General features: G+C 36.3%; 1 protein-coding gene across 2 annotated transcripts in view; it reads right to left on the bottom strand.

Moving 5' to 3' along the window:
• The window catches only part of LOC106707720 (hypoxia-inducible factor 1-alpha), a 116,037-nt gene that overhangs the window by 53,421 nt on the left and 39,853 nt on the right, over positions 1-22,763 (bottom strand). For both annotated transcript variants that reach the window (XM_014499129.2, XM_014499130.2), the window contains 2 exons: positions 4,620-4,681; positions 2,804-2,893 (listed from right to left, as the gene is read on the bottom strand). In XM_014499129.2, the coding sequence (XP_014354615.2) occupies positions 2,804-2,893; positions 4,620-4,681 (152 nt within the window). The remainder of the gene's footprint in view (positions 1-2,803; positions 2,894-4,619; positions 4,682-22,763) is intronic.

The following is a 22,763-nucleotide window of genomic DNA, read 5'->3' as shown; positions in this document are numbered from 1 at the left end:
CAGATAAAGATATTTTGCCGGCGTCAGTTTTTCCGTCAAAGTACGACGTGGGGGCCTACAAGAGTAAAGTGAATGGGCATTTACAAAGCTAGCGCGTACCATCTTTAGACCACATCATCACTTAATCGGGTGGGATCGTGGTCAATCGCTAGATTTTTCATTATAAAAAAAATACAACTTTACAATACTATTTTTTAATATAATTTATGAACAGTAATTAAAGCTGACTTTAGTTATTTAAGTATAGACTAGAATAATAAAAGTATTTTTAAAACTAATTATCAAGCGCAAAGGTGGTCTAAGATTGACGCGATTTCATATAAAACTCAAACAAGTATAACCGCTCTAATCAATTGGTAGATATAAACGGTCAATAAACGAAAACAAGATTATTATCAGGCAACGACCGGACGTACAGATCGCATTGGATTCGTCAGCGACGTATCTCACGACATCTGACAAACCATGCCGGCGAGAGATCAAAACACAGTCAGTTGACCGTACTTAAGACTTTGAAGTTAAGCGAATAGTGTAGTGAGCTTAAACTAACGGTGAAATTAGAATAATTTTCAAAGAACCTTACTAAAACAATACGAATAATTTGTCTATTTAAAAGTAAAGAGCTAAATAGAATTAGACATTTTGTCTCGTGACTTGCCAATATTATATTATAGATTATATAAATGTGACCTAAGAAAATTTAGAGCCTTTAACAATGAAAAGTCCTTATAAAACGTAGTATTTTTACCATGTTTAATAACACCATTATTGTTTGTTTTGATTAACATAGACGGCTTTAGCAAGAAATAGAACAAAATTCTTCATTTTGCCGCGCCTTTTTGTAAACAGCGTTTTAATAGAGAGTCAAATATTTATGTATGATATAAAATGACGCGGCAATTACCATTTGCCTAAAGTAATTTATATAACGCCGTGTTTATATAAAACCCCTGCAAAATGCTGTTTGTAAACGGTGAAATTATATAATAAGCCTGTGACATATACATAAAACTATTTACTCCAAAACATTGGAGTAAATTTACCTTGCGACATTGTTATAGTTTTGATACGAGAGAAGCGCTGCGTCAATGCAGTTCCACCAATCAATCACAATTTGAATACATTGAGGAGCTATCATTACTTGTAGATACATCTGTACCAGGGTGGTTTCACACGCGCCGACCGCCAAATTCGTCACTGTATACAGGCTGTTTTTCTTTGTTTTACACTTATTTTTAAATTACATAATTAAAGTATTTGAATTGAATAATACTATAATAGATTAAGATCAATAGTCCAGATAAGACTCTGGTACTTTTCGCACATATTTACTTTATTCCATTAAGTCTATTAGTTCTGTTTAATTTAATTCAACTACATTCACATACAATTCTTATTTAAGATAAATATTTATTAGTTATGCAAACATTTATAACAAGAGTTCTAAAATACTAGATTTAAACACTTTTAAGCATCATCCTGTAGGTGGTCTATCGGTCGCGGACGGCCCGCACCGAACAATAAAGCATAGTGATTAATTTACCGACGCCGCAGAGTGCGCGGGGGGTGCGGGTGCGGGGGTGCGGGGGATACGGACGCTAGCTAACGAGGAAGTATTCGGGGTCAAATGCGGTACGATTTGTACCCGCAGTCCGGACCCACCGGCGCGCTTTGTGCTTTAAGAAAAATTGGGCGTACCGAGATATTGATTTCGCTTTTATTACCGCGACTGGTCTTGTTTGTCGTTTCATGTCGTAGAAGAACGTGTTTGTCTATTGCTGATTTAAAATGTTTAACTATCATTTTGTTTTGTTATAAAATAAAACAAAAAGATGGTACACTGATTGTAGACGCTGTGCAAATAATTACCACTAAAATTGTTATAAATATAAAGTGTTACATGAATTACGAATAAAATACGTTTATAGACCGAAATCGTGCTTTTATTAATTTTAAGTTTTGCAAACAAATTTTCTTTCCGTGAAAGAAAACATCGTGATGTAACGTACACATTTCAAAGAAATTCAAAGATACGTGTGAAGTCAACCAACCCGCACTGGGACAGCGTGATAGACTATGGCCGAATAGTCCTAGATTAGGGATTAAGTGTAGGCTCCGAGCCCCTCAGTTTAGCGGGCTGATGATGAATTTTTGCAAACAGTTAGACAGTCATTATATAAAACAAAAAGAGTTAAGGAAGAGAAACAGAGGCGTAAATGGAACCACCATTAAAGAAATTTCTCGCACTCGAAGCTTGTGTAGACCATTTATCTAAATTAATTAAGATACTAACATCCATTATAGTTTCTTTTTATAGCTTTGATAATACAATCTTATATGTTGAAGCTTAATTAAAATAAAGAACGTACTCAAATAGAGGTTAACAGAGATTCGATTAATCTAAAGTAGAAATGACAGGAACATGGCTGTTAAAAAAAGATATATTATTGTAATCAATTAAGTGTTAGAGGAAAGCTCGTCTCTTATCATCTTCTACGAGGATAGGAGTTAGGGAATTCGATTTGAAATCTCACAATACATATCAATCTAAACAATACTAATTGGACTTCAGTTCCAGACTCTGTTGAAGATAATTTGGTAAATAAAAATTATTTGAAATGATGAAATTGATTAAAGGTAGGCAACGCATCTGCATTTGAGACGTCTACGGGCAACGGTCGCCTCTCTATTACGCGAATTCAGATGGCCGGCTGCCGTTTAAGAATCTTTGCAAGGGAATTAGAGTCGAATTATGTCTAGTAGTAGACAGTTGCAATTTTAATTTATGAAATAAATAACTCACCATAGAATGTCCAAGATATTCAGCCGCATTGTCAGATATGTAGAGAAGTTTCCCGTTCTGCGTCATCATCATTAGGAAGCCGTTCAAAGCCTAAAAGCAAAGGTTTGTACAAAATAAATAATTTTCGTCTACTGGATGATTATAACAGGATGTAATAGTGAAATTTATTCAGAGGTATAAATGGTTTATTAAAATTTTCTTAATGACTATAACATACACTAACTTTTCATTGATTTTGCAGAAAACAAACTTACAATTTAGAACTTGATTCTCAAGTACACAAATCTAATATTAATTTCAAGGAAATCTGTAACTGTAGACATTTTCGTCTCAAATCGAAATTATTCTCATACAACCACGTAAGTTTCGTGTCATAAGCGAGGCTAACGTGAAAGTAAATGTAAATATTTGCCTATTATGTATATCAGTTGTGTGTTCCCGGTCTCCATTACATTTGAATTATGGCGGGAATATATATAGTTGGCACACAATCGGCCCGCCATCTCGCCACACGACGACAACTGCCTATTTCTCGCAAGAGGTTGGGTCACAGCTGTTCATTTCTATAGAGGAATTAGTTCTATTGTAACTCATACTGACACTATGGATTATATTGTAACTTACTGTCACTGACTAGTTTGCTGACTTAGCTTATAATTTCCTGATTAGGTTAATATTTATAAGTTTTCACATCAATGATGTTTGTTGGTTATTGATGTGGTTCCTATTTATGTGATGATCATTAATTTCATAATGATAACGTAACATAAAAAAGCATATAAAACTAGATAATAAATTAAGTTAGTATGATACCGATTGAATTATCAAGATATCATTGCTAATGTTTAGATAGATGGATGGATGGATGGATGTTTGTTAGAAGTTATCTCCAGTACCGCTAAACGGATCTTGACGAAATTTGACACAGATGTAGAACATAGCCTGCAAGAACATAGAGGCTAGTTATTAAGCTCTTTAATTACGTGCTGACGGAGTCGCGAGCGACAACTAGTGATTTTATAAACATGCCTATTGAAATGATGATTTAATAGTCTAATATTGAAGTTAATGTTTTCTCAAACAACTATTAAGGCTTTTATGATACAAATATTCAATTATTCGATATATAATATCTACCCTTCCTCTGATAGAATCTCGAGTTGAAAATTATGCATGAGATTTACAAGGTAGGAGCTTTATATTTGCACATAATACTAACTTAGTTCCATAAAATTAATTCGCTCTCTACTAAAGATACAACAAATCCCTTACCATGGAAGTTTTGCCGACTCAATCAGATCGACCCATTTTAAAGGTAACCCAGTTACATTATTGTTTTCATTTCTGTCTGTCCCCATTGAGTGAAAAGACGTGAAAGTTTTGTATTTAAAAGCGTTAATATATTAAAAAAACATTTTCATTATTAAATTCGTATATTACAATTCATTTAGGGTCTTAAGAAAAATCACTTCAAAATTATGGTTAAAATGCCCAAATCAAAGTTAATGAACGGTTGCCGAGTACCACGCCTTCTTAATGTTGCCTTACGTAACAGTTTAAATTAACTTTATGACTCAGTGTGTCCCTTTTTAACGTACTGGAATACTTATTGAAGGAAAGTGACAGACGTAAACAGTTCCCGGAGTGCTTGCCGTGGGAATCGTGGGAACAATACGAGAATTTAATATTTCAAAGTTTATGCGGAATGAGAGATTTTAGTGAACGATATTTTATGAATAAGTAAGGAGTGGATGTTGAATTTTCTTGTTGGATAACTTGCATATAACTTTTTATAGTAGCTTTTTATATTTCTTACCTTAGAAAATCCAAAATTCGATGTGTTAGACGGCTGGTGATTTATGTCAAAGCGTTTGAAAACTGTAACAAAAGAGAAAAATTCTTTAGATATTTTTGTACATACTTAAGTACATTTTTAAACAGTCACATGATAAAAGAGCGTCGGTGGCTCAGGGGTTAAGCACTTGACTTGCAATCTGCAGGTCCTGGGTTCGAATCCCGCCATGTACCAATGTGTTTTTCGATTTTCGATTTTCATATGTACATTTGCAACCTGCACATATCTGAGAAGAAATTTAATGATATGTGTGAAGTCAACCAATCCGTACTTGGCCAGCGTGGTTGACTATGGCCTAGTCACTCCTAACTTGGGGTAGGCTCCGAGCCCCTCGGTGGGGACGTATAGTGAGCTGATGATGACATGATAAATGTTCAAATTGAAATTAAATCTGAAGAAATCACACGTAGGACTAGTGATTTACTCGTTTGCTCATGATAGTTTTTCAATCTCAAACATACAGATCTAATAATTTCTAGTTATAAGTATAGAGTATATACACGAGTATCTACGAAGTAAATGTAAGTACATAGGTATATTTGAAATAATGCAAACATACATCACAATGAATGTAGTCTTCGCTCAGGAAAGTCGAAGATCAATAGCATATTGTCATTAAGACAGATTACAAAGCCACACAAATAGAAGTGTTTTGTTCATAAAACAGTTAATACGAACATAATGCACCCTCACTCGTAATGTGAGACAAGAAATGTTGTGTTTGCATTGAATGAGATATACTTTATATAGTGGTAAATGCAGATGTCGCGATTGTATGCGGATTCTGTTATGTTCGATACGGTTAATGTATCCGAGTAAGTGTATTCCTTTCTATAATCTTAAACTTTGGATCGAATAGTAGTTGTGAGATGTAAATGCTTTCGCATGTTATAACATCGTTTAGTTTACTATTCACGAAAAAAGCTGTAAGTGGAATTTGCGCAAAAAAGTGAAGCAACCGCTGCTCACATACATGCGCAATTGCAGATGGGTTGCCTACCTTTAATCGACGGAGGAGGGGACGCACAGAATGAAAACATTTCCCCTTCCTGTCCATTCCTTCTTCCGTCAAATACACATTTTCAATAAACTAAACAAATATAGTTTATTTATAACTGTATTAATTTTATTAAAGTAAGTCACGTTTTTTTTCAGCTGACGTTATTGTTACTGGCTCTACTATTGTTAAAAAAAATGTTATATGTCTTTCGTCTTTTAAGAAATGATCAGTTGCTTATTACTATTATTTATATTTCTAACTTTTGTTTTTACTAGTTAACTTGTATACATAACATCGACTGTCTATCTCAATTCATTATTTCCGACACATACCAATGAAGTTCTTATCAGTTTATTGAAGTGATTTTTAAGATTGAAGACAATGTTGCATCTAAATTGACTTTAAGATTAGTTTGTTGTTTTGTATACAGTGATACAATATTCTATAGACAGCTGTATCATTGTAACAACAAAGATACATAAATATTTAACCAATAGAAATCTTTATAATGTTAAGCGTCTATTAATCTCTATCCAAGATAAGCTACACTATAATTAGAGCATTAAAACAGAGAGTTATCGATAGAATACGGTACAAAAATCTCGTTTCGTATTTGACATTTAGTACGATATATATTTTATTGTGAACTCGCCCTAATAACGAGCGATGCGAGTTGAACAATCGATGATTTCGAGCGACCTACTCTGTGATATACATCTCCATTGAACCAAGTACTGACGTACACTTGTGTTGCACAATCTTTTGTATTTAATACATAAAGCCATCTTTGATGTGTGGTTGCAATAGTTATAGTACCTCGAACTAAGGATTTGATCAACATGTGTTATACACTTGTTTAATTTTTTTTTTTATAATTATAATCAATACATAGTATAAAACAAAGTCGCTTTCGCTGTATGTCCGTATGTATGCTTAGATCTTTAAAACTACGCAACGGATTTTGACGCGGTTTTTTTTAATAGATAGAGTGATTCTTAAGGAAGGTTTGTATGTATAATAAATGCATAATATAGTAGAGAAACACTGATAAATTTAAAGTTTTCTAATGTGATGTCGTAAATAAGCACGTTTTTTTGCGCTTATATTGCAAACGCTGGCTAAACCCTACGAGATAGACCAAAATAATGTACTACAGTATTGTTCACCTTAAAAAGTGTAATAAAACTCCATGTTGAGCAAGACTAATATTTTAATGTACCCTCTGAATAAACATAAAAATGCACCGATAACAAATCATTCACTTGTTTATGAATACAGATACTACATCATCCTCCTTCTTTTTTTTTTTTTTTTTTTTCTTTTTTTTTTTTTTTAACCAAAACACTATGCAAAAATCTTACAAACTAATTAGAACAGCAAAACTTAAACTTAACATAAAGTAAATACTTTTTTTTTTTTTAACCTTAATAATAACAGAGAAAAAAAAATAAACTATTAACATTTAGCTTAATGTAAAACTAAATAAGTATTTTAAACTTCAATTACGGAAACAAATTTTTAAACTTATTTTTCGCTGAAATAGCCGCCTGCCTAACATCAATTTTTTTCTCATTATTATTGGGTAAGAGTGAAGACGTTGCGATTGTGGTGGCCTCGTTACCTAGGTCGCGATGTAATGCCGAGTCTGCGCTAGACGTTCCCGGGATGCAGCCGCTCTCAGTGGGTTCAGTAGCGCCATAGGCACTGCCCTGCTGACCAATATTAATCAAATGCCGCCTATTACGTCTGTAACATCTGCCCGCGGCATCACTAACAAAATAAGATCGTGGTTGCGCAGCGCGCGCCTGCACACGGCCGCGCCTGCGCCGACTCACTCCGTCCGCGATGATCACCTCCTGCCCGGCCTGCAGCTCCGGGAGCGCCCTCGAGTGCCAGTCGTATCTAGTTTTACACTTAAATTGTTTTTCTCGAATGTTTTTATAATCTTCGCTATTGTCTCGAGAAGGTTTAAGTTTGCTCAGATGAATGGGAAGCCGAGTATTTATCCTACGACCCATCAATAACTCCGAAGGTGAAGCGATGCCGTCACGCGGTGTCGCTCGAAAATTTAATAATCCTAGATAAAAATCAGTGCCCGACAAATACGATTTCTTTAACATTTCTTTTACGGTTCTAACAGTTCTCTCACTCCGTCCATTCGACTGCGGATAATGGGGCGACGTCGTGATATGATCAAAACCCCACGTCCTACAAAACGATGCGAACTCTTTCGACGCGTAAGCGGGCCCGTTGTCTGTCACCAGATGGGCCGGAATGCCGTGTCGAGCAAATTGCTCCTTTAAAGCGCCGATAACTGATCTGCTACAAATATTCGTTAACATAACTACCTCAACAAAATTCGAAAAGTAATCCACTAATATAAGATAATAGTTTTTTCCTATTTGAAAAATATCTGAACCTACCTTGACCCAGGGTATATCAGGTATGTGATGAAACAAGAGGGGTTCACGCGGGGGGCGCGGAGCGCGCTCTGTACACGCTGCGCAGCGCCGCACGCGCTGCTCGACATCGCGCGACATGCCCGGCCAGAACATGACTTCGCGCGCGTGCCGCTTGCAACGGTCTATGCCCATGTGCCCGTCGTGAACGCGTTCTATCATCTCCTTACGCAGACCGCGCGGTATATACACAAGATTGTCCTTAAAAATTATGCCATCGACGTATTCAAATAATTCCCTGTAGGACCAATGCGCGCGAACACGTTCATCGACTTCGTATTTATTGTCTGGCCAACCGTTACCTATATACGATATTAAAAGTTGACACTCTTCATCTTTGGCTGTAAATTCCTTAACAAGTTTTGTTTTTTCACTACTGAATCTGACATTTTCTAACAAAAAACAGGTCTGCTCCTCGACTTCGTTACTAATGTTATCCGACAATATTTCTCCTAGCGGCGCTCTCGACAGTGTATCCGCAATATACATATACTTTCCGGGCTTGTATACAACTTTAAAATCATAAGCTTGTGCCCTCAACATCATGCGTTGGAGGCGAGCCGGCACCGAGTCCAAAGATTTCTTAAACAAGGATTCTAATGGTTTGTGGTCTGTCTCCACCGTAACGTCCGACCTACCGAAAACATATTGATGGAACCGCTCCAACGCAAAAACGATAGCCAGTAATTCCTTTTCAATCTGCGCATAGCGACATTGCGTATCGTTAAGCGTCATGGAGGCAAACTCGACGGGACGACCTCGCTGCAGCAGTACGGCGCCGAGCGCGCGCGCACTCGCATCCACCGACACCAGTACTGGCGCGCGCGTCTCGTACAACGCCAACACGGGCGCGCCGCTCAGCAGCCGCTTGACGCGCGTCACCGCCGCCTCCTGTACCCTGTCCCAGCACCACACGCTATCCTTTTTTAACAAACATCTCAACGGATAAACTTCCTCGGAATAATTCGGTATATATTTCGATAAATAATTAACCATGCCCAAAAAACGTTCCAAAGACGGCCTATCTTTAGGTGGTGGCATATCCGTAATAGCCCTTAATTTACTCTTATCTATTTGCATGCCGCTAGCGCTGAAAGTATGACCTAGATAATTAATTTGTTTTACGGCGAATTCACATTTTTTACGATTAAATTTAATACCTACTTCTCTGGCCCTATCGAGAAGGGCCTTTAAGCGCCTATCGTGTTCTTCGATATTTACGCCCCAAACGACAATATCGTCTACGAACGAGTCAACGCCTTCTAAATCCTCTAGAATCTGTCGAATTTTTGAATGAAAAACTTCCGGTGCACAATTAATTCCGTACGGTAAGCGCAAGAACTGGTAACGCCCGAAAGGCGTCCCGAAGGTACATAAATCGGCGCTCGCATCATCGATCTCACACATCCAGAAACCCGAGCGCGCGTCGAGCTTGCTGAAAACGGTGGCCCCTTGCAGCCTGCAAGCTATCTCCGCGAGCGTGGGCAACGGGTAGTGTGCGCGGCGCACGGCTTTGTTGAGCGGACGCGGATCAAGACACACGCGAATGCCGCCGTCCTTCTTGGCGGCCACCACTATCGCGTTAACCCACTCCGTCGGATGAGAAACTTTTCGTATCACGCCTAACTCCGTCATGCGATTCAATTCGACTAACAACTTTTGTCTAACACCTATAGGTATTTTTCTAACAGGACATATCGACGGTTGTACACTCTCATCGATTACAATTTTATATTTACCCGGTAACTTGCCCAACCCCTTGAACAAATCGTCGTAAGATGTAATGTCAATAGTATGGATACGCCTTATCATACCTAATTCTTCACAAGCATTTTTACCGAGTACACTTTGACAATTATATTTAGTAACAATGAAATGCAAATTATATGTACGACTTTTGTATATCCATGACAAATCACATGCTCCGACAACAGTTAAGTAATTACCACAAAATGACTGCGCTCTTGTGTTATCTGAATATAAAATAGCAAAGTCGCATCCTAGTCTTTTAAACGTATCTATAGAAATAACATTTAGATCTGAACCCGTATCTAACTTAAATAACTCGCGATTTCCATTACAATTTAAAATTAAATATTCATACCATTTGCCGCCATACTTGTTGTCCTTACACTTTTCACGAAGAGTCGAAACATGATAAAGATCCTTATCACTATCACTTTCGTAACTTTCGTTTAATTGCATTACTTTTTTATAAAACTTTTGCCGACAACACTTTTTAAAATGTCCTATTTGATTGCATAAAAAACAAATAGCTTTTTTAGCTGGGCAGGTAATATCGCTATTGCAATTGTAATTAGCGCAACAAAGACATTTAACTCGCGGCGAGACTTCGGAGCGCCGACGCGCCGCCGGCGGGGGGCGCTGTTGGCCGCCGCGACCGCGCCCGCGCCGCCCGTTGCCCCACGCGCCCGCCACGGCGTCCACCGCGAGGCCCGACGCTCCCGGCTCCGGCTCCGCCGATCCGCTTTTTGTTTCTTCTATCTGCTGAGTCTCCTCGTTAGACATTTCATTTGCCTGACATATTTTTACTGCCTTAGCCAGCGTAAGATCCTCGGTCCTGAGTAATCTTTCCCTCACGACGCCATCCGCTACTCCACAAACTATTCTGTCGCGTATCAAGCCGTCTTCTAAATGTTCGAACTCACAGGACTGACTCAACAATTTAAGTGCAGTGACATATTCGTCTATGGACTCCCCTCGGTTTTGAGATCGCGTAAAAAATTTAAATCTGGTGATCGTCGTATTTTGCTTCGATCCAAAGTGTTCATTAAATTTTTTCACCAAAATCTCGATATCCTCGGCGTCCTCATCTTTCGTAAATTTAAACGTAGTATACACATCGTAACCTTCCGGGCCTATTAAATTCACTAACAGACTGCTTTGTACATCTTTTGTACTTTTGTGTACTCCCGACGCTTTCAAAAAGACTTGAAACTGTTTATACCACTTTCGCCAGGCGTCTGCGCGCGCCGCCGGCCCACCTTGTAAAATTAATTCTGCTGGAGGTCTAGCGTGCTCCATTTTAGCGCAAAACTACACTTTTCTAATAAAATCGTAATTTAACACCGCTGTCACCATGTAATAAAACTCCATGTTGAGCAAGACTAATATTTTAATGTACCCTCTGAATAAACATAAAAATGCACAGATAACAAATCATTCACTTGTTTATGAATACAGATACTACATCAAAAAGTTCAACAAAAAAGTCCGCGATGGTATATGTCTATCTCTTAGGGATAACCCAGCATAACCATTTTTATTCTTTTACGAAGTGATTTTAAACAATACAGCATTAATCCTTATCCATTTAAGTACCTTAAATAAATTGTGCATTTATTCTGTAGTTGGTATATTTTGCATTGCACCCGTGCGAAGCCGGGGCGGGTCGCTAGTACAATATAAATACTTCAGTATACACCGCACGTAATAAAACCGAAACTATATTATATCGATTCCCATAGCAACGGATTGTTTAGCAGCTTTCAAACATGATTGGAAACTTGTAAACAGCCTTTATTTATAAATTTATATTTGTGAGAATCTCCATATTATATTCATCATGTCAAAATTATTATGAAGTTTTTGGTGTACTTTACGTCCGATAGGACGCTGCACAAATTTTGACAACAACGATAAGACGACTATTGTCACAAATATTAGTGGTAGGCCCACTGAAAACTTGACAGAAAGTAACTGAACAATAACCTTATAGATAAATTTTCATCTTTTAATGACATAGAATTTGTATAAATATAAATCGCATAACTAAGTTATGCGATCCAGTTAAATCCTATTAATCTAAATATGTAATCGATTCAAAACAATTCAGATTTAAATCGAATAACCTCGAGGGCGAAATATATCTCGCATTGTTGAAAAATCGATGTCATTGCATGCACTTACGGGACAACATTCATAATTAATCGATATTATCGATCGATACTTTCTCAACCGGCGGTCCAGGAAACGACGATAAACAATAACCGAGCGGCCACCCGATTATGTCGATAAGATATCGTATAATTCCACTCTCTAATAGGCCCGCCATGGAGTATAAGGGGATTTACACTTTCTAAACTATCTCTAAAGGACTTCTGGAGGATGGATTGGAATATTGATAAGTCATAAATAGAATGACTATGGCTCGGTGACTCAGGGGTTAAGCACTTGACTTGCAATCTGCAGGTCCTGGGTTTGAATCCCACCATGTACCAATGTGATTTTCGATTTACATATGTACAATTATCCGACGTTCTTACGATGAAGGAAAACATCGTGATGCAACCTGCACATATCTGAGAAGAAATTCAATGATATGTGTGAAGTCAACCAACTCGCACTTGGCCAGCGTGGTTGACTATGGCCTTGGGATAGGCTCCCAGCCCCTCGGTGGGGACGTATAGTGAGATGATGATGATGATGATAAATAGAATCAGGTTATGGTCCTTACTAAGATTTTAAGATGAATAATTTTGCATCAGAAGTTCGTCCGTTAAAACATTCGATTTTTTTTTTAACATCCCTACTGATTTACTAGAGACATGATAGCGCCATATGAAATCTCTGCCGCTAAGCCTCAGGCGTGAACAATACTGTATAGGCTACGCTTTTTTAGCCACATTAATTTAAATTCGTAATGATTTTTAAGTATAAAGACAAAACCATCTGATTTATATAAATCACAATTTTATTTTACTAATACGAGTATTATAAATGCGAATGTTTAGATGGATAGATTAATGGATGGATGTTGGAAGGTATCTCTGTAACGGTTCAACGCATCTTGATGAAATTTAACACAGATGTAGAACATAGTCTATGTATATGTTTTAATTCCACGTGGACGAAATCGTGGGCAAACGCTAGTAATTTATATACATTAAAATTGTTATCTACGTGGTATGTGGTTGGAATAGATAGCCGCGGATTCCGCGCGTGCGATTTCTATCTCATCACATAGTTGCAGTCGGTATGCGAATTGTGTACTCTACCTCGATATTTTGTATATTGTTATAGTCTTTTATTCATAAATAATAAGTATATCTCTGTTTGATATTTCAACAGTAAAACAATCTAGTAAATAAAAAACAAGTGTGAATGACGTTTAAGATTTTCTATTTATTGACTCTACAGAGTATTTAATCAATAAGTCTACAATAAGTAATGGCAGCCAAAATAAAAAAATAAAAATAAATAACTTCAAAAAGCGAATTCATTTAAATCAACATGAAGAGAACACGGCATTATCTCACAAGCATAACTGATTGCTGTACTCGCAGCTAATGTGTGATATTGCATTCCAACTGGTGAACTGTATCTTTACTAAAACTCTATTTATATGTAAAAGTTGAAGACTGAGATGTTCACAGCTCTACTTAACGTATTCACTTGATTAATGTAAGTTGAAATACTGATTTGAAGTTAATGGAACCGTTAAAGTTTACATTGGTTTACTATGTTGGTGGGAAGCAATCGTACCTATATCGTATTTTTAGGCAGAACTTTTCACAAACTAATTGTAGGTTTCTGAAACCAAAAATCCCCGTTTAAACATGTTTTTTTGAGGATAATGACGATATGTTTTGCATATTTTTTCAGTAGGAAAAAAATACAGATTGATTAATATAATAATTTCTTGTTATTTACAATTTCGTTTGGTTCCCAATTGTTTCATGATTCAGCTCAGCTATACGTGTTTTAATAAAGACTTAAAGGTACAAACTATTTTTGTCCTAGATCACGTTAAATTAACAAATTTAATACATAAGTACTATTTGTAATTTCAATTTCATTTTATCGAAGTTTTCTTTTACAGAAACAAGGATCTTACATTCTATATATAAATATAATAGCGGTGCATTTAACATGTTAGGCAAAGTCATAACAAATAGAGCTCACGAACAGCTCTGTGTTCTAATGCATATACAAACGGTCGACTGTAAAGCGAATAATTTCTTTGTATTAAAGTTAATGGTAACACGAGAAACGCAAATGAACATAATAAAACACTCTGGATGAGGTACAGGTAAGTTTGTTAAGTTTAAAAGGTAGTCAAAGATAAGTTTCCAAAGTGTAAGTAAACTTTTTTTTCATCTACTTTTTTTTTATAAGAGAAGGGGGCAAACGAGCAGCGGGAACACCAAGGTGTTCATCGACGCCCATGGACATCTGCAATACCAGAGGAATCGCAAATGCTTTGCCGGCCTTTGAGATGGTGATACGCTCGCTTCTTGAAGGACCCTAAGTCGTACTTGTTTTCTAGTCAATATTTGTTTTATTTGTATAAGATATCTTCAATCTTACTAATATTATAAATGCGAAGGATGGATGTTTGAAGGTATCTCCGGAACGACTGAACGGATCTTGATGATATTTGGCACAGATGTAGAACATAGTCTGCAAGAACACATAGGCCACTTATTCAGTTTTTTCTAAATTCCACGCAGACGGAGTCGCGGACAATAGCTAGTCTATTGTAATGCTCGGTTTCGAACTTAGACTTTAAACTTGTACTTGTTACGAAGATGGTTTTCTAACGAAGATGATCCTTAAATTATGTTACTTATGAGCTAAACAAATAGACAATTTGTTATTTTCAATGTAATGCAGTTCATTTAATGATGTTAGGAATTTGCCCAACAATAATTATCATTCTCGTTTAAAACCAATCAAATTAAGTATCTGAAAAACGTATCGTCAATTTTCAAAGCAAACAGATAAATGGCTGCCACTTAGAATTGATTAGTCGAAGCCCGCGAGCCCATTCCCGACCGCCTTGTTAATTAATTTGCTTAACAGTACACCCTGAGGCCGCTATACTTAGTTGTAACGATTATATCCTTAAAGTGAAAAGTAATATGACATTACTAAATTATTTTCTTTTACGATATTAACTGAATTAATCTATTCCGCAATTCAGCGTTTCGTAATGTGTGTGCGTGCCGGGGTCTTAATTTTAGTACACGTTCTATTTTCGCTCTTCTGTTGTAACGAAATTTAGGAAGGAGAAGTGGATTTGGCAGAGGAGGGAATGCTCAGGAAGGGGAAATATCATATACTTGTCTTTGTTTGTCACCTTATAATTTAAAAAAATTTGCCGAATTAAGAGTAGGTTATTGGTCACATAAGCAGTCTCTTAGTGTACATTTCTTACATAAATTAATCAAGGGTGACCCTCAGTGAATAGTAAACGTAGCTAAAAGCAGATATGAGAGCATAAATTAGATGTACTTCTGTGTTTCGTTTTTACATGGTAAAAATGGCTTGTTTTCAAAATGCGTTACAACTTGTGTCTTTTGAAACTTTTGTGACGTATTGGAATATGAAAATTTTACTTTCTTTGGCTTGATTTCTACAATAAGTGTATTTATTTTACTGATTTTTTACTATTACTTGTATCTGATTGAACTTAAATAATCAATGTTTATTTCAAGAAGACTGTTAATGTTTTTCAATTTTAGTATCTACTTAATGTATTGTACTGTAAAAATAGATATGTTGTTTATTATAAAACTAATATTATTCAACCATATAATGATTTCAATGTATAAATATTTAATTTTACATTTAAAACATAATTCTCGGGAGCATTGAGTATTCAAGGACTGAATTACTTCAAAAGTGAATCAGATAGCGGAGTGCGCAGTGTCTTCCAATCACACACGGCCAGTTTTCGCGGGCGGCAGGAATAACTGGGGCCAAGATTGACGCGATACATACCATTACCGACCTAACGAACATCTCAATTTAGCTAACCACCTGCCTTGCGAGCTCCTTTAAATAAAACCAACGTCTATTTCATTGGAATTCGGCGTTAGAGTCGTCGATATTCTGAAGAGATCACAACCGGTTCGTACTTCGCAATGAGCGCTCAATTCTAGCTTCAAATTAAGCTATGTACATTCTTTCGTTTTTAAAACTTTATCCATTACGCATCTGACATCTGACATTCACTTAGTAATTAAAAATGCTTTAAAACTTTTAAATGTTTTTCTAAATTAATAAAGATTTTTCAAAATTCCTCAATTCTAGTGTTTAACGAAGCCACATTTGTCTATGTGAAATCGACTTAAAAGCAGGTATATAGGTTATTGATATACAAGGAGAGGGAATGCTTAAGAGTGCCTGAATAAAATGTAGAATACATATTTGTGTTTATATCGTGGTATGAGCAAAAATTCTAACTCAGGATGTGACGTAATATTAACCTTTACCAACTTATAAAACGATGTAACTTGTATTCATTAAAAGCGTTTGATTTGCGTTCACACATCCAGTAACATGTTCCGCAATTAATAGACCACTGTTGACAGACAATGGACGTATTTAAGTAGGCACCCGAAAAGGCATCGCACGACCGTACCTCGACATTGCTCGTGAACGAACCTGGGACCATTTCTTTTGTAGTAATTGCCAATAGCATTTGCATAAAGAGCTCCGGTCGCGCTTTGATTCGCTTTGCGTTAAGGACTTACGATGAGACCCTGGTAACTTTACGCCTTGTGTACAAAAATAAGAAAATTTTCTAAAGTAAAATATAACCTCAAAAAATTGTTTTTCACATTTATAGTATAAAGGCGTACGATGAGCAATGGACTGACATGTTAAAAAAATGAATATTAACTTCTACTGTACTATAGTTCACTCAATAATTTACTAAAATAAAAATATAAAGCAATAAACACGAATAACTATATTTCTATGATTCTCAGATTAAAAATACGAATTGAAAGTTACATCACTATACTAAATCAAAGATTTAAACTACAAGTCTTTTTATCGCTCCTAAATATTTAGTGCGGTTTTTTAAACAAGCATAAAAAATTGTTGTTAAGACGAACCAAGTGTTCAACACAACGATCACAACAACGACAATAAATTAATTCTTTATCGTCTATCTTTATCTTACTTATATCTTAATAATATTATAAATGCGAATGTTTAGATTAGATTGATGGATGGATGGATGGATGGATGTATCGGTGTTTGTTTGTAGGTATCTCCGGAAAAGCTCAATCGATCTTGATGTAGACCATAGTCTGGAAGAACACATAGGCTAACAAATTAAGTTTTTTTTTTAATTCACGCGGACGGATTCGCGTGCGACAGCTAGTTTTATAAATAAAATTAAAATGTTAATTTTCAATGTGTTATATCAACGGTAGTTAAAAGATGAGGCAGCAAATGTCAAGGGAAGTCGTTATTAAAAAATAATTGAACACCGAAACTTATTGCAGAATACTTCCTAAATTATAATGTTTGAGTTAAAATTTTAATATTTATAGTTTTCGGTCCAGGTGTTAGGAAACGCTTGTATGTTAAGAGAATTATACGCTTCGTTAATGTCTATTTTTCAATATAAATAAGTATTCAATCATCTGATTTTGCATAACACATTACTTGTAATGAAACAAACGTTAATCTAATATATAAAACTAACTTTTACCCGCGACTCCGTCCGCGCGGAATAAAAAAAAATGCACACAAAATAAAAAAGTTCCTATGTCCGTATCCTTGTTCTAAGCTACCTCCCCATCAATTTTCTGCTAAATCACTTCGACCGATCTTGTGTTATAAATAGTGTAACTAACACAACTTTCTTTTATATATTTAAGAAGATTTCTATGTCACAATGTTAGTTCCCGTACTCCTCCGAAACGGCTTTACCGATTTTTACCAAATTTTATTTGCGTATTCAGTAGGTCTAAGAATCGGCTATTATCTATTTTTCATAACCCTATTAAGTTTTTTTTACCTGAGCGCGGACGGAGTCGCGGGCGACAGCTAGTAATAAATAAATATATCAATCATAGATGAGTAATTCTGGAAGCTTACATTGTTTTTCAGGTAAAAAAATACTTTGCTTCGTAGTATTTAAATAATGCCTCGACTAATATCATCCTAATGTTTTAACTACATGACAATAAGTGTGATTCCTATGTCGTATATATTCGATTAATTTTATTATTCAATTATTGTGAATACAATGTATAATAAATATATCTTACAAATGACTTCCGTAACCGATAACAAATATTGTAAATACACATTAAAATATCGCTTCTCAATAATTTTGTAATTAATTGAATATATACTGTCTCGTACTATCTTGCTTTGTTTAAGTAGACATTCTTTTATATAATGAAATTATCCAAATAATGATTGTTACGATTTTTCGCACAGAACATGTAGTTTTCGGCTTGAATTCGAATGTAAAACTATTTACACCAAAAAACTAGTTTACGTTGTTGTTTTTTTCAAATCAAACAGTATAAAATATGCATATATGTATATAAAATAATAATTCAAATGTCCACAGATAAACTAAAATGATCATTTCAACGATCAATCAAAACTTGTTTATCAAATTAGCAACCATAAAATAAAAATCGTAGATAAATTTTAATAACAAAACTAAGTAAACTCCATTAATTTAATATAATAAATAATATCTTATATAGTAGAATATACATATTTGTAAATGCATAAAATTTATGCAGCAGATGATGTTAAAAATATGTTAAACTGTTGAAATAAAATACTGTTTATTATTCATTCACATCACGTTCCGCCGTTCCGTATCCTGCTAGAAATTTTAAAATAATAATTATTATGTGTTCCGTTCGATGTCCGAAGTCCTTTATGAGAGAGTACATCGCTTCATTCCTTCCGGTGCGCCCCAACTCACGTCACGTGACAGCTCCGCCAGCGCCACTACCGACACTAGCGCCTCTAGCGGACCTAACCTGCAACTCCAAAACCCGGGAGCACGCCACCAAGCCACCACCTTGTCATTGTTGCGTCGTTTTTCAAACCGAACGGTCGTCCCTAGGTTTTCAAACAAATAGTTCTTTAAAAAGTTCTTTATTACAAAGTTATAAGTTAAAACATTTTGAAGAAGTGCGTCACGTGATATTAGAAGAGTCTACAAGAAAACTTCGACGGTCGTGAGTATAACAGCCGGCTGTTGAACCCTCTAGCTGGCCCAGCCACTTAGGGTATTCAACTTGGCGACTTTCATCACCCTACGGGGAAAGTCGTCGTTGCCGAATGCTGCAGAACAAATGGACAAAACGAGTAAGTTCTGATGGAGCCTCGAGACGTTTGTGCGGTTCGAAGACCCAAATGCAGCTCGAGCATTAACGATAGCGATGCTCGAACCTTGCGTGAGCTGCGGCTTCAGCTTCGCTATCTCCATACTAAAGATCATGGAGGAAATGGAAATTTTATATCGTTATCGATGTCGTTTTACATACTTATGTTGACGTTACACATTACGGAACGCTAGTTCTTTGACCTATTTGAAATACTTCGAAGTATTAACTTCCATTATTTTTATGTTGCGTACGTGTCAATTTGTACATTATAAGATTACTGAAGCGTATTGTAACAATCAGGAAATCGTTGAGACGTGTCAAACTCCGTACGAATTGCCGAATTCGAAGCCAACTACCTCGCAAATAGTTCGATATTATAGAATAGTTAGTTAAATAAATGTCATTACAAGTAAAAAAGTTCACTGTTCTCTTGGTTTTTACAGTATAATCTTAATCGAAAAGGCTATTTCATAGTGTTTCTTTTGTTCAAACCGAAAAAGTATACACCGTCTTAGCAAAAAATAAATAAAAAGAAAATTACAAGGTACATGTGTAATAATCGTCTATAACGAAATTTGCAATGAACCAAGATCGTTAACATGTCATTTGTTTTTTAAATATATTCTACGTGCTATATGTTTCCAAGATGTTAATTTATTGAAATACATTTATTTCAAATGGATAATCCTTACCGTACTGGACGAATTTTAGTACGTCAATTACACTCAACCTTAAGTGCTACGATATACGAAGCTATAAAATAGTGTGTCAAGATACCTTTTTGGCAGTGCTCACCATGACACGCCCTCTTAGGTTCGCTACACATTCTTGTCATTGTAGCTGTTTAAACTCGTACCGCGTACGTGCTGTTCGTATTGTTAAATAGATTTCTGTCTAATGATTCATACGCCTGATACAGAGGCATAGTAATAACTATAGCAAAGTGCGGTCAAATTATTAACCTTCGTAAATAAGTTATTTGTACGTCTATGCCATGCAATGAGTCGCCACCCGGTTTAGAGTTGCTAAGAATAGCTGCATGAAAATTACTTTAATAGCTGTCATTGGACCCCCCTTTCAGAAGTTATTGTTCTAAATCGTACCAAGTGTGAAACTCAAAACAGTCGCAAATATTGACATTATCGAAAAAGAAAGAGGGGGAGGGGCAATAAATAGGATTAGGATAAAACAAGGTGACTATAGGTTATTTGTGGTGGCTGTCTGGCGCAATCTCACCATGTAAAATCCAGAGTTTTAATAACAACCATAGTTAATTACCTTTTATTTATTAATCACCTTTAATAAATTTTTTACTAGCATTTACCCGCGACTCCGTCCGCGCGGAATAAAAAATAGAAAACTGGGTAAAAGTTATCCTATGTCCGATTCCTGGTTCTAAGCCCACCAATTTTCAGTCAAATCGATTCAGCCTTTCTTGAGTTATAAATAGTGTAACTAACACGACTTTCCTCTATATGTATATAGATTTTTCTTTGTACTAGAAGTGATACAATCATATCAACTAGTTTTAGAACACATTTGTGTAAGAATTTAATATAAAAAAAAAAAAAAAAAATGGAACGATAGTCATGCCATTGTAGCTCCAATTTTATAAGTACCCGCTATTACCTGTACACTCAGTAGCAGAGAACAACAGACAAAGCGAACATTATCTTAAAGTATTAACATAGTAATGTTGTCAATTAATCGAGTTGCAACCTTTAGTTTTATTTTGATACGAAATAGTTTGTGGTATTAAGTATTCGGGTTCCTTACAGATATGCTCGATATCTACAAATTTATTGTCGCTTATCGATGGCTCAATATTTTCATGGCGTTTAGGTCGCGCAGACTGCACACTTCGGCTTTTAAGATGAATATTTTAAGATCACGTTGTAATTAACTTGTACTGTGCATTGCGGTTGTCATTGAAGCTTGACCTTCGTTTCTGCTAATCCATTACGTCACATATGTTAGCGGATGACGTGTCTGCAGTTGCACCGATGCTGTGTACATCTGTCAATTTTGCCGGTCGTCCGTTTTCGCAACCACGGTTTACGTCAACTAAAATACCTGAACGACTTCTTGATTGTGAATAAACGCAGAGTTTTACGTAATGTGCGCGTATCGCTGCTTAAGCGCAAGCTCAAGCGCTTTTACACGATAGTAGCTTTAATATCTCTGTAGCCTAAGCTCGTCGCCTTTGACAGTTATAGAAGAACATTAGCCAATCTCATTTAAAACGATTACGGTGTTTCGGTAGACACGTAAAACAAGTCAAGACTTCCAAAATGGTTGCCCGGGACAAGATGACATGGGATCGCTTAGCATTTGGCAATTGACTTCTTGAGCTGGCCCTGCCTCTTAGGATGTTCAATTCTGCGACTTTCATCACCCCACGGGGAAAGTTGCATTGCCAATAACTGTAGCGCGACAAACGCTTGTTTTTCCTTAAAGAAAGCATGGAAACTCATACTGCTTCCTCAAACTGGGACAGTACCCAATCCCAGACAGTAGTATTCGCGACGTTTCGGCGATTGAAAAGCTTACTTCAGGCACTAGTCAAGCATCTCGAAGCTCCTACTGCTCCCTTAAGCTAGGACAGTATGACTGTAAGGTGTCTTAGATTAACAAGCGTAATTCTGGCTCCCCCAAACTGGGACAGTATTACGTTATGTATACCTTCAGAGATTGACAAGTGTAATTGCACTGGTGAACGACCTGATAGTACCTATTGCTCCCTCAAACAGGACAGTACAATTGTAGAGCATTCAGGATTGACAAAGTATTTTCCGGTTCTAGCAAAAAGCTTTTAGACATCGTACTTGTCCCTCAAAGTTGGACAGTACTTCACGGCTCCTCACCGCTCACCAGACCAATAAGGCTCCGCAGGGCATATTAAGCTTAACAACAGCAAAACTGATGCGGTAATAACGGTTCGCTACTTAACAAATTTTAATACAGCCGACTTATTACACTCGAATAGATGTTGTCGCGACTCTTTCAATAGATTTTGGAATACGACTTCGTCAGGAAAAGTTTTGCTTTCCCTGCTGCCATTTATACCATACGTTAACACACACTTGACAGTAACGGAAAAATGTATGTTGTGGCACTCCTCTGGATGGAAACCTTTCAAGCATCCGAAGAAGAAAAGATTTTCGATGGTTTGCCCTCTGGGTCAGTTTCACCGACACACTGTCATGAGCCAACCTAGCCCCTAGAAGGGCTGTAACGCTTGATACATTAGCTTTATTTTGTGATATGATCTCAGTACATATAAGAAAACATACATTTATAGGTGTTCTTATATTGATAAGATGTTTTGATTGCTTTTTAGCCGTTTCATTACCTAAAATAAGCTAACTGAAAGTGGAATGTCCTAAATCGCTTAACTTGAAATAATTTTTTGTTCATAATACAAATTATGCTAAGTACCGACAATCTTGTAATTCCCCGTCTAACAGTTTGAATATAGTTATTCTACTCTTTGAACAGATAATCAAAACGGGGATGTAAGTCA

The sequence above is a fragment of the Papilio machaon genome, chromosome 18 (genome assembly GCF_912999745.1).
Source record: "Papilio machaon chromosome 18, ilPapMach1.1, whole genome shotgun sequence".
NCBI classification, from domain to species: Eukaryota; Metazoa; Arthropoda; class Insecta; order Lepidoptera; family Papilionidae; genus Papilio; species Papilio machaon.
The sequence above is the reverse complement of the archived record's forward strand: the minus strand, read 5'-3'. Positions and strand labels throughout refer to the sequence as shown.